The sequence below is a fragment of the Drosophila serrata genome, unplaced genomic scaffold (assembly GCF_035046125.1).
Source record: "Drosophila serrata isolate PLE 108 unplaced genomic scaffold, ASM3504612v1 contig_376, whole genome shotgun sequence".
NCBI lineage: Eukaryota > Metazoa > Arthropoda > Insecta > Diptera > Drosophilidae > Drosophila > Drosophila serrata.
Window position 1 is genome coordinate 3285727 of NW_028257274.1, and position 16310 is coordinate 3302036.

General features: G+C 35.4%; 2 protein-coding genes across 3 annotated transcripts in view; both read right to left on the bottom strand.

The window, feature by feature from the left end:
• NK7.1 (homeobox protein NK7.1) overlaps positions 1-12802 on the bottom strand; it is a 51392-nt gene extending 38590 nt beyond the window's left edge. Inside the window, exon 1 of the mRNA XM_020942751.2 lies at positions 12500-12802. The gene's annotated coding sequence lies outside the window, so the exon portion shown is untranslated. The remainder of the gene's footprint in view (positions 1-12499) is intronic.
• On the bottom strand, positions 260-16002 carry Dnaaf5 (Dynein axonemal assembly factor 5). 2 transcript variants are annotated; one of them, XM_086839809.1, is made up of 3 exons: positions 15827-16002; positions 12500-12799; positions 260-3818 (listed from the first exon to the last, which is right to left on the bottom strand). In XM_086839809.1, the coding sequence occupies exon 3, from the start codon at positions 3019-3021 to the stop codon at positions 496-498; it is 2526 nt and encodes an 841-aa protein (XP_086695935.1). In that variant the 5' UTR covers positions 3022-3818; positions 12500-12799; positions 15827-16002; the 3' UTR covers positions 260-495. The 2 variants fall into 2 exon arrangements, with proteins under 2 accessions (XP_086695935.1, XP_086695936.1); XM_086839810.1 differs by having other exon boundaries at positions 12500-12802.
• Positions 16003-16310: the final 308 nt, after the last annotated feature.

Consider the following 16310-nt stretch of genomic DNA (forward strand, 5'->3'; position numbering starts at 1 on the left):
TAAGCTCTAAAGTTGCTTATTTAAAACATTTAAAATTTGTATTTTTAACTCGGTCTCTATTGTTTCACTAACCGAAATATGTACTTTTCTGTTTATAAATTCGTATATTTATCAAGAGTATTTAAAGCCAACATTGTGCTCTATATTAATTGCAATTATTTTTCAGCCTTTTGCTTTACGATTTTTGCTCCTATTTTCCAACCCAATTCATCATCAAACGGATTATTTTTGGCCGCTGGCAAAATAAACAAGAGCTTGCTTTAGATTTATGCTTGCAATTTCGTCAGTGCACACAGATTTTACTTTATAGTTTCGTTGATGTTGTTTACAATAATTCACAGTACTTGGAATCGAACAGATATAAGTCATTGAAAGCCAATTACAAGGTAAATAATTACGGGAAATGGGCTTAAACGTTTGAATTTGAAAAATCAATTGACTTTTAGATCTTTGAAAAATGTAAGAATGTAAGAATAGTGTTTTTGAAATGGAATTTTAAGAACTTATTGAAGATTCAGGTTCTGGCTCTGCTTCATCTTTGATGGTTAACTTCTTGTAGAGTTCACTGAGTTGATCCTTCTTCTGGACCATTGCCAAGGCCCTTTCGTAACGCTCCTCCCAAGCCGCTGGATGGGATTGGGCCAGTTCCTTGAGAGTTCTCTCCACCGCTGCCTTGATGTCCTTTTCCGGGCTTTCGTGGTACAGCAAAAGCAAATCCATGGCACGCTTGACAAAGGCTTCCCAGACTTCCTTCTCGTGCTTCGACTCCTCCTCAGAGTCCTTGAATTTCGGCTTCAGTTTACCCACAGCCAAAGCAGCCAGGCTGCGTATCCCTGCCGAAGGATCATCCATTCGCTGCATGGTGGCATAGGCTATAGGCTTCAGATCCTCCACGGACATTTCACGGAAATAAACCACAGCTTTGATGGCATAATGTCGAGTGGTTACATTACGATCCTCCAGTAAACTTGGCATATGTTTGGCCAAGGATGGTAGGACCTCGACTGCCTCCGACTCTGCTCCTTGGGCCAGAGCGCAGAGGGTGGCCATGGCCAGGGATCTCATAGCTTCGGCACTGGAACCCGCCTTCCAGGTGAGATAGGGTTCCACAATTTGGGTGACGAACTCCGCCAGTAACTGAGTACTCTGCTCTCGCTCGATTCCCATGGTTTCTGACCAAAGTAGCGATGCCATCGAAAGGCTACTGAATACCTTGACATGTGCACTATCACAGCAATGCTCAAAGACCACCAGGACTTTCTTGATGAGATCCGTCATATAGGTGGCTCGCAGGTGACAAATATTTATTAAGCCATCCAGCAGCATCACAGGCTCAGCAGTGTCCTCCAGTGAAGCATCCAGATTTTCCACATCCAGAAGAGCTAGATGGAACCAACGTTCATGGAGTTTTCCCACCGAAATCTGTTCCAGTTTGGCAATTCTTTCAATCAGAAGTTTTCCCTGAGTCACATCTTGGGAAAGGGAATGTTGCAAAGCATTTACTTTGATGGCACTCACATAAACAGATTCGTAAAGATCCTGCAGCTCCTCCTGTCCTGCATTTACTTTCAGGGATTTATCCAGTACGGTATTTAGTAATTTCAGGATATAGATCTGGAAACCTGGCTTCAAGGTGTGCGAGTAATCGGTGCTCCGTAGGAGTTTAACTATCTTCAACAGTTGCGCATAAGTGCCACCCAAAGCCGAAGTGAACATGTAGTAGAAACATTTCATATACGACTCTCTAGCATTGCGTTCGAGTCCATCAAAACCGTGATCGATCCAGGCTTCATACATCAACAGACGTCCCAGTAGATCCGATACCTTGGCAGCTTCTGCAGCAACTTCTGCCACAGGATCAATGCAGACATGAGCTAAATCCCCATAGATCTCAAAGAACTTGGCTGTCATGGCAGATTCGGCATGCAAAACAAATTGATAAAGTAGCTTGAGCGAGTGCAGACGTACATTATCCTTCCAATCTCCCGTCTCCCGGGTAATCAGTGTCAATAATCTTAAAGAACGCTGGACCAAGCCGCGACATCCTATCGTGGGACGCTTCACATCCTCTGGATAATTCTCAACTTGAGGATCACTTATCTCCTGCTTGCTTAACTCCTCTTCATTTTCCTCGTAATATAGTTTTCCACACTTTAACCATTGGGGATAAATGTGATTGAAAACCTCCGGGGAATCATCTTTAAGGCAGCACAAAACCAGCGGCAAGATTCTCTCGAAAAAGGAATAACGATCCAGGAATTCCTGACACATAAGGACACCCATCTGACCCACTTCGCGACGTACCAGAGGCATGGAATCCATCAGGAGAGGAGAAACCTCATTGAATAGCCTCCTCATGCTATCTGCACTGGCATCCATGTGAAGACTCAGCCTGCCAATGGCCTCCACTGCCGAAATCCTAGCCGGAGCATGTTTATGATTCAGCATTCCATACAAAGCCACGGCCAAGGACTCGGTGAAGGGACGAAACTCCTGGGTGTCAGCTACCTTGGCGAGATCCACCAAGGTAGCACAACCTTCACGCTGCACAAGTGGATAGTCATCCTTGATGGACTTGATCAGGACTTTGGTCACCTGGGGATAGCATTCCCGGAAGACACCCACATTGCCCATCTTGGCATACTGAGAGATCATCAAATGCAATTGACTAATGTAGAGCAAACGAATCTCCTCACTGGGCTCCACTGTTTCAGCTTTTCCCATTCGCTCGGATAAAGTGGAAACCACATTTAGGAGATGAAAATCCATGGGAGGCAGACGCTTCAGGAAAGCATTTACCGCCTGAACGGCATGATCACGAACACTCTCGAAGCGATCGTCGTAGGACTTCAATAGGTGCAAGTACAACTCATCGAAGCTGGCGGCAATTTCCTCGGTGGTTAGATTTTCATTGGAATTTTCCAAGAGTTCCCGCAGCTCCTCCAGAGTTTTGGTCTTCTGACGACGATCAGTGCCCTCCAGCTGATCACAAATCTTTTGGGTATCAATCTCAATGGTCATGGTGATGGGTACTTGATACTTCCTCTTGATTTTATATTTTTAATTTCTTGGATTTATTTTTAAATAATTCGAATTTATAATGATTTATTTTGTAGTATGCACTTTATGAGTTTTCTTTAAGTATTTTGGTTTGGTTTTAGATGTTTGATTTAAGATTTATACAGGCTTCTTTTTATTTATTATTATTTAAATGAATAATTGTATTTCATTTCATATAAATGTTAAATTCTTTGACCATTAGCAAGGATTTATTTTATGTATCTGTGATATTTTATAATTAATTATTAATTTAAGTCCTCGTAGAACAAGATTTAACAATTATTTCAGTCAAATTTATCCTCTCTTTAATTTAATCTTTATCTTTTCTCGTTCCAATCTTATTTTCTGAATATAGGGAACTTTTTTAAGTTGCATTAAATAAATATTTTTTGTTCGACGTTTAATTGATTTTTATTAATTTGAAGTTATGACTCTCTCCAGTTTTAATTTCCTATTAGAAGGAGATTTAGTAACATTAAATGTTTATTTATACTTGCTTCACTACACTTTTCTTGCTTTTCTGATCAAGTTTCGTGTTTCTCCAGTTTTGATTTCTGAAGTTGATATAACTTTTTGTCTTTTTACTTGCTTCTTTTATTTATTTTAAGCTTGTAGATATTTCTAAATTATGTCCCTTCTTTGGTAGCCACTTTAAGATACTTTTGCGGGAACTCTTTCTTCTAGAAGATACTTTTTCTCGCCGGCTGTTCGCTCGATTTTTGTTTGTTAAAGCCTCTGCTCTCAGCTTTTTGTTTTAGCTGCAAAAACGAGAATGTGAGAAGAGAACGTTTGTTAATCAAACAACAAACAACCAAAGCACCGGTTGCTATGACTACACACAGTTTATACTACAAGATAACGCACTTTTCCGGCTAAAATTTGTTTATTTTGTTCAAAACGCGAAATCCGCCTTGACAACGTGCCGGCTGAATAAAACTGGCGGATCAGCTGTTTATATCTCCAGCTGCTTTTAGAGTGTTGCAAAATGCTTAAAGCAGGAAAGAGTGTTGGAAAGCTTGGTTGTGGCGCGGTTTTCAAAAAATTAAAAAAATGATTGAGCGTGTTTTATGTTTGTTTGTCCCAACCCCGGGGATCGTTTATTTGCCGAGCTAATTAACGAGCCATAAATGAAATTTCTGTGGAAACCTGAGCTCAACCAGCGGGGCAATTTGCGGAGCAGAGCGGCTGTCTTTTTATGAGTTCGGCTCTGGGGCGGCGATCCATAAAAAAAGAAAGGAAAAAAAAGAACGAACAGCTTGCTTCGCTTATCTTTCCGACCGGCTATCTAATTGCGTTGTCGTTTCTTATCAACATCAGTCCGTCCCAGAACGACAATATCTAAGATTGATTGCACAGCTTTTGGTGGGGGGTGAGTTTCACCGATTGACTAACTGACTGATTGATTGATTGAGTGTGTTTGATGGAAAGGAAATCACATAAAATGTCTATTTTTATCGCAAAACTTAATTGCATTTGTGGGTCACCGAAATTAGGGTTATAATGAGCGCACACGAAAAATTTGTGGGCTTGGGGTTTTTGAGATAAGCAGCCAGAAAAAATGGCATTTATGCGATATCGCCTGATATTATTAACATAATTAAGAGAGCTTTCAGAGGGATAAGAAATAAATTGGTTTTTAGGAAACAAAAATTTCGTGGGAAGATCTTTTAGCTGGAAATTTCGACCACAAACTGTTTGTGTCAAGTGATAGTTAAATGAAAAAAAATATGAAACGTGATCGTAATTAATCAGAAAATAACAACAGAATGATAAAAAAAATAGAAGAGTATATATGATTTTAAGGAGATATCATTTTCGTTTAATTAATGTCAACAAATAAATGTAATTGCGTAAACCTTTGACAATAAATATTTTACGTTGAGTTTAGGGATATAGAACTTTCTTTTTTATATATTTAAAAGTCTAAATAAATAGTAAAATATATATTTATTTTTATGAAAAACTGTTTGTATAGTTTCCCCAGCAATTATATTTTGTTTACAAATTAAAAACATCAATTCTTGGAACCATTAATTAAAAATAAATAGTTGTCGTTTAAAGGGCTTGAAACTATTGATTAGACATTGGAAAGCACTGTCAAGGTGTTAAAAGGTTTTAAGAAATATAATTTTGCTCTATTTAAACATTCTATTAATTAAACCCAAAGCATAAACAAGTGATAAGGGAATCAAATACGGTTTAATTTCTATAATTAAATACAGTGAATAATATTTTAAAGATATGTTTAAGTACAATTAATGTACGCAAAATGAAAAAAGAATGAATAAAGATAAATAGAAATCTTTTGATAACCTATAAACATATAAGAAAAGTCTAATAAATATATTAAAACAAATAGAAAACATTTAATTAAGCTTCTCTTATATTATGATGATATTAAGTGTGGGAAATTTTGAAGATCTCTCTCCTGTTTTTTTCAATTCCAGCATCTAAAGGAATGTTTTGTCCTGCTTATTAATCCCATAGATTGTGATGGATACTGTCTGCCCCTCGTATCCAAAGTTGATCTTTCCATTTGAATTTCATTTAATACCTTTTTTTTTTGCTGTCTGTTGTTTCCCCTCATATTCAATTTCCCTTTCGTTCATTCAAACAACTCACTCTATGTGTTATGTGAGTGGAAGATTGGCGTGCCCAGGTTGAACCGGCCGGCATATTTTATGAGCGTTTCCCTACTCCGGGTACCTACTGTCAAAAAGCGTTGTTGTCATTTTTATTGAAAGTCGCCGTCGGTGTCGCCGTTCCCGTTCCCGTTGCCGTGGCAGATACAGATACGTGAACAAATACAGATACATTTACAGCGGCGAACTCATAAGTTTTGCTGCTCCCATTTGTGTGCACAATTCGATTTCATACTATACCTTTTTTTTATTATTTTTCGTTGCTCTCCTGCGATTTTACTTCTTTACTTTTTTCGTTGTTGTTGTATTTTTGTGACGGCAGGCGGCACACGCTCCAAAGCAATTAAGCGCATGAATCAGGTTCGTTCGGTTTTTCAGGGCAGGGCAAATGTATCTTTGTATCTGTGTATCTGCGTATCTCTCAGTATCTGTGTGACTGCGGCGTGCGTTTTTACTTATTTCTTTTTTTACTGTATGGAACGTAGGGGCAGACATACAGAGACACCGGCACAATAAACTTAATTGATATGAAATGAAGTCATTTGGCAAAATCACTGGGAGAGTAATGGACCGCGTTCATTCAATTTGATTTGATGTCGGGCCAGTTTCGGTTCAACAACAAAGTTATAGCCAATATATGCAATATATATGTATATACAGTTGAGGTCACTGGGAAATGTTTTTGGAAGATTTGTGGGAAAAGTTCTCATTAAAAATATATGTTAGAAAATTATGTCTGGTTTTTAAAAGAATTAATTCAACTTAAAACCAAAGAAAGATAATGCAATTTAATACTAATTTCACTAGAACATATTTATTTCCCTTCAAAATAAAAAAAAAAAATAATTTCTTTAAAATTTATATTTATTCTCCGTAGAAACTAAGCTCAAGTTTTCAGATCGTGAATTGTATATTTTCTTGTCAGAAGCTTAAAAATCAGGGAAGAAGTCATTTCCGATCCTATAAATCATATATATTATTGATCAGCATGAAAAGCCTAATCGATCGAGACTATTAAGGCAATAAAAAAAATTAAATTTTTTTTCCCCAATTTTTTTTGATATTTTTTAAACATAATTAAATGTCAAAAATTTGGGAAAATTTTAATATCTTAAAATATTAAATGGAGTAAGAAGATTTATTAATCTAATAAAAACTAACACAGAGCAGCAATCCGAATCGAAATTAATTCATTTTTGGCTTAGCAATGAGTTTTTAAAGATTTGATTTAAGGGAAAAATTGTCATATCAAAATATCGATAAATATCGATTGAAAGAATTAAATATTTTAAGCAAAGTTTCCGATACTATCCGATAATTGAATAGGAAACTGTAATGGTATATAATCTTCAATTTCCGAATGTTAATTTCCTTTTCTATTGAATAATAGTTTATTAAAGTTTATTTAGTTGACAACTACAGTCGAGTCCCGATAATTCGAAATGGCAAGGGGATCACTTTTTTTACGAATTAGACGGGAATTCGATTTATCGAGATTTCTATTTAAAGGGGCTCAAAAATGAAAGAGTCGAATAAACGGGGTTTTTACATTTCACATCATGTTTACATAATAAATATGTACATTCGTTTGTACGTTTTTCAAATTAAAGGAAAATTAAACAAAAAATTAACAAACAAAATTAAGCAGAAAGATTAAATTATTAAAAATGAAAATTCAAGATTTAAAATAATTGGTAATTGTTTATTGCTTCGTGTTTTTTTCTTATATTTTTTCCATTGCGTTTTCTAAACCTATTAGGTTGTCAAACACACTATTTGGCACATCATGAGTCGAAAAATAATGTTTAAGTTGAGGAATTAATGCTCTGGTTTGTAAATTCTATAAAATTTCTTCTCCGATCTGATGCCTGCAAAATCTAACGTCGCTTTAACTACAAAATATTTCGCATCGCATTACGATTTATAAGAGGTTTCGAAACAAAATTACAATTTATAAGAGGTTCAATATTCTTTGCGTTGCGCCAAATACTTCGAATTAACGAGGGGACCAAAATGTATGGAATTTTTACGAATTAACGAGTTTTTTTCAAGGGGACAGAATTTTTTACGAATTATCGCGATTTTCGATTTAGCGGGGTACGAATTATCGGGATTCAACTGTATTTTGAACGTCTATTTTTTACTCTTACTACCTATGCCTCTCTACTTGTAACTTATCCATAATTCCATTTAAAATTCATCACTATTATTCTACCCACAATTGTTTATATATTTACATATAATACATATATATTTTTTTGCGGTGCAAATTTATTTATATTTTTTTATCGGCTTTTCGAAACCAATTGAGCATATGCACACGTATATGGCTGTATTTACATACATCTCCATATGCATGTGTGCGATTTTTTTTTATTTCGGGCCTTAAAAAAGAGTTTCAATTAAAAGTAACATTTTTTGTTTTGTTGCTTTTGCTGGCCAAAGCTGGCCAAAAACTGGCAAAAGTGCGGAAGCCGTTGAACCAGTCCCCGGGACTGCATTGGTCCACAGATAAAGCCAAAAAATGCAACTGGTCTCATAATGGTCATAATTATTAATTAGATACACACGGATACATGTCTGCAGAAAACTCGACTTGCGGTCCAATTTGCACGCTGTGCGAGCACTTAAATGGACTTGTTACTGAATGCGAAATGCAAAATGCAAAATGCAAATTTACCAATTGATATTGATTGAATTGCAAACGGCATATAGACTGGTACGGCACAGCCTTTGGCTGGCTAATTAGTTTTATTTTTCAACTGTCCGCTTAAGTGAATGACGATGACGACGACGACGAATAACAGCGTCACTCAAAGCGGTCTTGATTGAGTGAGTGAGTGAGTGAGTGAGTGTTTGCTGGCTTATTGCCTCGATTTCTCGGAAATCATTGCCGCCTGATTAGAAATGTTCCAAATGGACCCCATCCGAGTCTGTGTCGCAAAACAAATATATATATAAAATAAAACCAGAGCACTTGTCCACAGAGCTTCACATTGAGCTTGGCTCCAAGTCAGTCCTGTTCTGTTCCCTATTTTATTTTAGTTTTTCTTTTTTTCTTATTTTTTTGCTGTCGTAAAAAATCCAGCATATAAGCAAGTGCTGTGTAAGTGGCTCCCCAGACTTTTTCGCCATCCAACCCGTTGGCATTTCATATTAATGTGCGCCGTTTAATTGCGTGACTCATCAGTGGAGCTGTAATCGCCGGCTGCCATCATCAAGCGAAGCGGTTCTGCTTTTTCCACTCTGGATGAAGTCCAAGGGGATTTGGAGGAGAAGGAGGAGAAGGGTCTGGTCTTTGAGCTGGAGCCGACTGGAGGTCTTTGAGTCCGAGGAATAAGAAAGTTCAGCTTGTAATTAATAAATAAACTGAGCTGGCAGCAAAAGGCGGCCCCCTTAACTATCACATTGAAAATGGATAATTTATGATTCAGTGTGCTAATTAAAAGAGGCCCAATAAGTTTTGAATATATGTTATTGTTCGCTTTCGTATTTAAAATCAATCATTAAATGGTTTTTGATTACCTATTAAAAGGTTTAATTAATAAATTGATCATGTATTGATTTAATAAAATGAAAATATTTTAATGAAAGTTAAGTCAAGTCGGTAGACCTTTCAAATCAATAACCATAATATGGGATCTATCAGTTTATGGCTTAAATTTATTTGTATTATATTATTAAATAGTTTTTATTGAACAACAAAATAATCTATATTTATTTCTAGACTATTTAAATCGCAGAAATATAAACTTTAGATATTTAAACAAAGTTTAGTTATTAGAAAACTAAACAAAGAAATTGTTATACAATGTTTAAGCATTAGAAAATTACTATTTCTAACCTTATTAATGATACAACAAATATATAATTACTCCTTTATTAGTTAACATAAAGTACAGCTCAAGGAAACCTAAAGATAATCTTTATTATACAATCATCAAGCCAGAACGCACTAAAATTAAACTGAGAAACCCTCAACTGTATTATTTAATATTTCTTTAAAGATAAACAATAAAATATACACATATCCATATTTAATATCCTCATAATAGTTATTCTATTCAAAGCCACTACACATATTTTCTGAGAAGAATCATTAAAAAATACTTAAATTCAATCTTGAGCTATAATTCCTTTTAAATTTCTCCAATTCCCCCATACTCCCCATTGAATGATTAAGCATATCAAAAATGTGCAGAATCGATTAATGGCATTATTCAAATGGATCCATTTGTTTATGCATTCTGCATTCAGCTATTGCTATTCCATTATTTCCATTATTTGTTTATTATTGGCATTATTAGCGTGAAAAATGCAGGCAGCAGCCTCTTATGAGTGTGTGTGTTTCTGTGTGTGATGATTGTAATGAGAGCTACAAATGCTTTTTGCATATATAGTTTTTCCCTATTTACATTTTTGCGTAATCGAAGCACCGGGAACCCATTCAAATGCCAAATGGCCGGATAGTCCAACTCCCAGTTTGAGTTCTGTTTGTGCGAATATATATATATATAGCGAATCCAGACTGACCAGTTTCCATGATATTCCATGCCATGGCAATCCATTCATTCATCGCGTCAAGTGTCAGACGTCTGTGTCTGTCAATCAGAGAACGGTTTGAGTAACAATTTAATTAATTTCAGTACGTAATGCGAACCTGTTGTGTGCCGCTAAGAGATATTAGATATTATGCTAGATATATGTATATATCGCACACACCGCACCGCACTGCACGCATAATTCCCTGGCTCTGAATGAAATTGCCTTTTAATTATGCCTAATACTCATGACATGACTCAATTAAAGGCCATATTCGGACGATGACTGGATACAATTTGCCGGAGTGAGCTCCGAAAGATACCAGATATCGGATGGCAAGAGAAAGCCAGTTTTGCACTCATATTAAGTTTTGTTATCTTGGCATGGTAATTAGCACACAGATACACACACATACGACTCGAGTATATGTGAGGTTTGTACTGTAAGCAAAAACATTACCATAACTAAGGCAATCATAGATCGAGTGAGTGCCTTTTCAAACGCAAAAGTTCGAAGCTTCGGGCTTTTAATTGTTAGTCAGTAATGGAAATTAAATGTCTGCTGGCTAATAAATTGGAAAATAAACGAAGCTCTGGGACTAACATTTCATTTTGGCATTTATTATGGCCACTTACGTCGTTAGCAAAATGATAAACCAAGTGAAAATGAGTGCTTAACCTTGTAAATCAAATTAAATTTGATTTGATATTGTCTTTAGCAGAGTTATTATTTTATATGCAATAATTAGGATTATTTTTTTTATTGAAAAAGTTGTTGATTACTGTTGAAGCTTTAAGAATAGCTAAAAACCAATTTTCTTTTGATTTAGTTTATAAGTTTATAAAAACAAAAACTTGCATATCTTCCGAAAAGAAAACCAAAGTAGTTTTTATCAATGAAACTGGGAAGGCTTTTTGTATATTTTTCAATGAAAAAGTGGTCTCAAAAAAGCACAAAAACTAAAACTACGTATTTTCCATGAAAATGAACAGACAAAGTCTAAATACTGATAAGAAAGTCAGTCTTCACTTGCAAAATCAGTGCTTTTCAGAACTTTAAAAATTATTTTTGCTATTTGGCTCCTGACTATATATTCAGAGCCCATCCCTGCTCCCAAAAACATTTATTTTTATCTTTTCTGACAATATATTCCCAAAATTTGCACTCAAATAAATGCACAGTCATTGATAGTTTCTGTTATTATTATTACTAGGTTCTGGTAATCATTTGTTTACATTACGAATAGTTGCTGCAATTGTCAGGGCAATGTTTTCCATAATTGCGATTACTAAAACCCGTAATAAATGGCAAAGAGTGCTGATCCAAGCCCATATTGCCAACCAAATAGGGCTTGGGAATGGAAATTGGAAATCGGAATGGGACAGCAAAATAAATATACGAATTTTGCAGCTCATTTTAACGTAGTCATCAGTGTGTTGGGCACCAAAAATCAACAACATCATTTTACAAGAGACCGGCATCATCATGAAATTGAAATTAATTATATGTCAACAACGTGATTACAGAGAAATTTAACTAATTTGATATCGTTTGAGTTAAAATGGATTGATATGATAAGAGTTTAAGTAATTTATCATGTTCGATGGGTCAATTTATTTTGCGGAATAAAATAAATATAGGAAACAGATTTCTGTGAAATATTTTATATACTACGTCTCGCTATTAACTAAATGCTTATCTGATTTTGAAGGTTTGTTGGCCTATTTTATGACTTTTTTCTGTCAACAGAGAAATCCCCTTTAAGTTTAGTCTTGATATGTTAACTTGAAAATTCAACTAAGTGACAAGAAAAGTATTTTAAATGTTAACTAAGATAGTTATTTTTAAGGGAATTAAAATCTTTAGGCAAATGTCAAAGTGTTTAGTTATAGTATTATATTTATTTTTGTTTTCGGTTTCTAAAAAAGATATTGTGTTTTTTTTTAAAATTACTACTTTTCATTGAGATTAATTTTTAGACCAAGGGTCGACAGCTGCCTATTAGTTTATAAACATTAAAGAGTTTCCAGGAAATATGTTTTTAATTTTTAATTTGATATATTAGTTAAAAACTGTTTGTTCAAATAAAAGTTTATATATAAGGTTTATATATAAATATTGATTAGAAACTTACGACAAGCCCTATATTTTGTGATACCTTATCAAGCCCTGGGGTTTTGACCTGTCTTTATAGTGAGATTTCTAGGAATTCCCTGAAATTGAAGGCATGGGAAAAGTACTTGCTATAAACTCACCTGTGAGGGGGCCACTCGGGCGTATTGGTTGATGGTTGTTCTTGACGGTTTTTGGTATCCAAAATCCAATTAAACGTTTTCACACTGTTTTTCACTCTCCTTGTAGTTTGTTGTGTGGTAAAACGCCTTTAATGGCCGATCTATTTATAGTTGGCTTTCAAAGGTCACCTTATGTGTGTGGGTCGCACTGTGCTTTTTTGTATTCAGGTTAATTTCCTTTCGGGTTTTCCTTTTGTTTTTCACTTTTTTGTTATCCTTTTCGCTGACGTTTTACATGGCTCGTTGGTTTGTGTGCTGCTGCTGCTGATTATAATCCTTAATTAGTCTAACGAGTTGCAAATTAATCCACTTTCCCTAATTAAATTGCCTTTGGTCGTCGCGCCAGAAAAAATCGCAAAATGCCACACAAAAAAAGGAATATATATAAAAAAAAACGATACAAAATAATTGACAAATGAAAGAAAAGAGAAACAAAGACGAAAGAGAGAGAGAGAGAGAGAGAGACGCAGAGAGATAAATGTAATTAATTCATTAGCCAGCCAATTGACAATTATTGATTATTGTTTTGCCTTTGCCTTTGCGCTTTTGCGAATTAATTTTAATGTATTTTGGCTGGCCGTGTTTTTTTTTTTTGTTCAGCATTAGCTGCACGTCGTTCATTTATTTAATTTTTAATTATTTTCGAAATGCGTTCTGGTTTCATAATTGGCAGGCCATTGTCTCGTTTCGCTTCTATCTGCATAATGCTTTTGTAATTTAATTAAATTTATTTGTATTTATTGTGCAAGCTTATGGCCGCCTCTCACTCTCGTCTCTCGTGTTGTTCATTTATCAATTCGTATGTTTTGGCCTCGTTAAAATATTGAAAATGTGGCGAAATATTTAATTTGCCAAATGTGTATATATATATTTTAAGCACTTGATTGTTGCATTTTCTCTTCTTTGTAGCTTTACATTTGTTAGCTTTATACATTGTGTATATTTATTTAAATTGCATTTGCTAATTCCTGCCAGAAATTAAAATAGTTGCATTTTATTTATTTATATTATTTTTGTGTGACATTTCAGGAAATCTTCTTTGTGACAAAATACCGACGGCAATTAGCTTAGTGAAATGGCACTGAGGGTCACATTTTTTGTAAGTTCACTTTTGGATTTTGTTTGTTTGTTTATTATTATTTTGTAAACTGCTTTTGCGTTTAATTGTTTTGCTTTACATTAAACATTATAAGCTTTTTAACTGGTTTGCGTTGAACTTTTTGGCACTTAAATGGCAGCCTTAGCGTTTTATATCCATTATATAGTTTATTTATTTACTCTTACTTATTTATTATTAATATGAGCGAGTGAGCAGCGACAGCATTTATGGCCTGGCCGCGTAATTAATGGGAAATGAACACACGGCCGGCCATAAAGTGGACTTCAATTACGATACAATCACACTCACAATCACACTCACACCGAGCCGAATTAATGCTTTATTTATAACACCATTTTTTTGTTGTTGTTGTCCCACCGAATTTAATTGAGTAATTGAAATATTTTCTGTTCCGAAAATGAAAATGTAAATGCAAAATTTCCTTTTTTGCACATGCTGCTGTTGCTGCAGCTGCTTTATAATTTATTTATGAGTGTGCGTGTGTATGATGTGTGTGCCAAATAAAATGAATTGAAAATCAATTGCCGGCAGTGCGGCTGCGTAACCTGTCAGCGAACGCCTCGCGTTGACAAATTGCCGCACTGTCCAGAGCGTGCGAACCTCCCAATAACAAAAAAATAAAAAATACAAGAAATGAAAAATACTGCAAGAAAAAAACAAACAAACACACACACAATACGCAGCACAGAAGCAACAACAATCAGCAGCAGCGCACACACAATGGCGGTGAGGTGTGAGCGGCCCAAAAGTATCTTGCAGATACGCCAGCCAGCAATTAGCGTCAATAGGCAGAAGTGCTTACACGGCAAGAAAAATGTTGACAAGATAAGTTGTGTATAGAAAAAATGATAAGAAGAAACTGGGAAGTATAAAGTTTTCTTTAGGAAACTGGATATTATGAAGATTAAGATCGGAAATGGATAATTTCTTTGAAGTAAAAGAGAGGCTATAAAGATCAAGCTGCCTTTCTAGGAATTAAATGATGTTTGAATAAATATTTTTGGCTTCTTAATTAGATTTTTGAATGAATATTTTAAGCTTTTGAATGTTTTAATGTGTAAAAGAAAATTTAAACAATTTTTAGGCTTATGAAACAGTTTTTCTTTGAATTAGTAAAATATTAAAAATTACATTGGATTTGACTTGCTTTTGATCTTAAATCTCTTTATTGGAAGTATATATTATTTTTTAATGAAGTAATATATTTCATTTTAAGCTTTCTTTTAAATATCTTGTAAATCTAAAGCTTGAATTTAATGTTATTGAACATATAATAATTTTCAAAGTATAAATTATTGTTTTCTTAGATCTTTTTCAACTTGAACAATGTAATTTTCTTGTCTAAAAGTTTTCTCAGTGACATATCTTTTATTTTTTTTTGTCGCTAATAATTCCGATGATGTTGCTGATGTGCTGCGATGTGTGCTGCTGCTGCTTTTGCTTTTGCTTTTGCTGATATTGCTGCTGCTGTTTCGGCTTTGATGATGAGCTGGTTAATTGTGCTGACCATGTTGTGCCGTCTTATAAACTCGATTGCTGATTGCCGACGGTGGGAATCGAGCGATGCGTCGCCGCAAATTAATGGGGAAATGCCAAGCGAAAAATCATAAAAGAAATGAGGGGCGCGTAAATAAAAACAAAACCAAAAAATAATACAAAAAAAATGTGAAGAAAGAATCCCAGAGCGATATATATAAATACCAAAAATATTATATACATATGTATATATATTTAGGGGATATCGCATAATGGCGCTTGACGTTGCCCCGTTTTGCCCGCGCTAATTCTTTTGACCAGCAAACGCGACAATAACAAACAGACGACGAAATGCTAATTAGTTTCATGTGTGACTAATGGACACAAAAGCGGCACACTGAGCGAGAGATACACAGATACAAAGATACATTTACACATGCGTGACTTGTTATGGTTGTTATTATTGCTTTTGTTGCTTTTGTTGTTGCGGCACACACTTAATTAAAATAGTACACTGAGGGGGTCGATTGTTCAGTTCAGTTCAGTTGAGTTGAGTTACCACCAGCAGTCCCATTCTTTTCTATGGCCTCATGGCTAATTATAATATTTCTTTTCTCGTGCTTCTTAATATTTAACGCTTGGCGCTTTAATTGAATATAAGAGTCTTTCAGGGGGGAAGTCGCGCGATTTACCGGCAAAAATTGAACGCCAAAAACAGACGGGGAAAACTCTGTGAAGGGAAAAGAAGGGGAACTGGATTTCCGAATACGAATCCGATACCGATACCGACCACGACCACGACGGCAGCGATTCTGAGCGACTTGTGAGTGCGAGTGCTATAAAGCACGGAAACGACGACGACGACGACGACGACGACTGAAACGACGACGACAACAACGATGATTGTTGCTGCTAATGTTGCTGCTTGTGTTGCTGTTGCTGCTGCTGCTGCTGCTGCTGCTGCTGTTGCTGTTGCTGTTGCTGCTGTTGCTCTTGTGTGTGAACTGCGCCGTGCAACTATTTAACGACGACTGAATGTGGCAATTATGTATCTAGATACATTTCGGCCAAACGCAGACACTGTCTCTGTCTCTGAGTGTGTGTGTGTGCGGGGGTTGCTAAACGAGGAACGAGAACGAACCATCATAAAACATATTACTATAATTACAATTATGG

Excerpts from the sequence above, each read along its gene's own strand:
- Dnaaf5 (XM_086839809.1), bottom strand. The coding sequence starts at position 3,021 with ATGACCATTGAGATTGATACCCAAAAGATTTGTGATCAGCTGGAGGGC.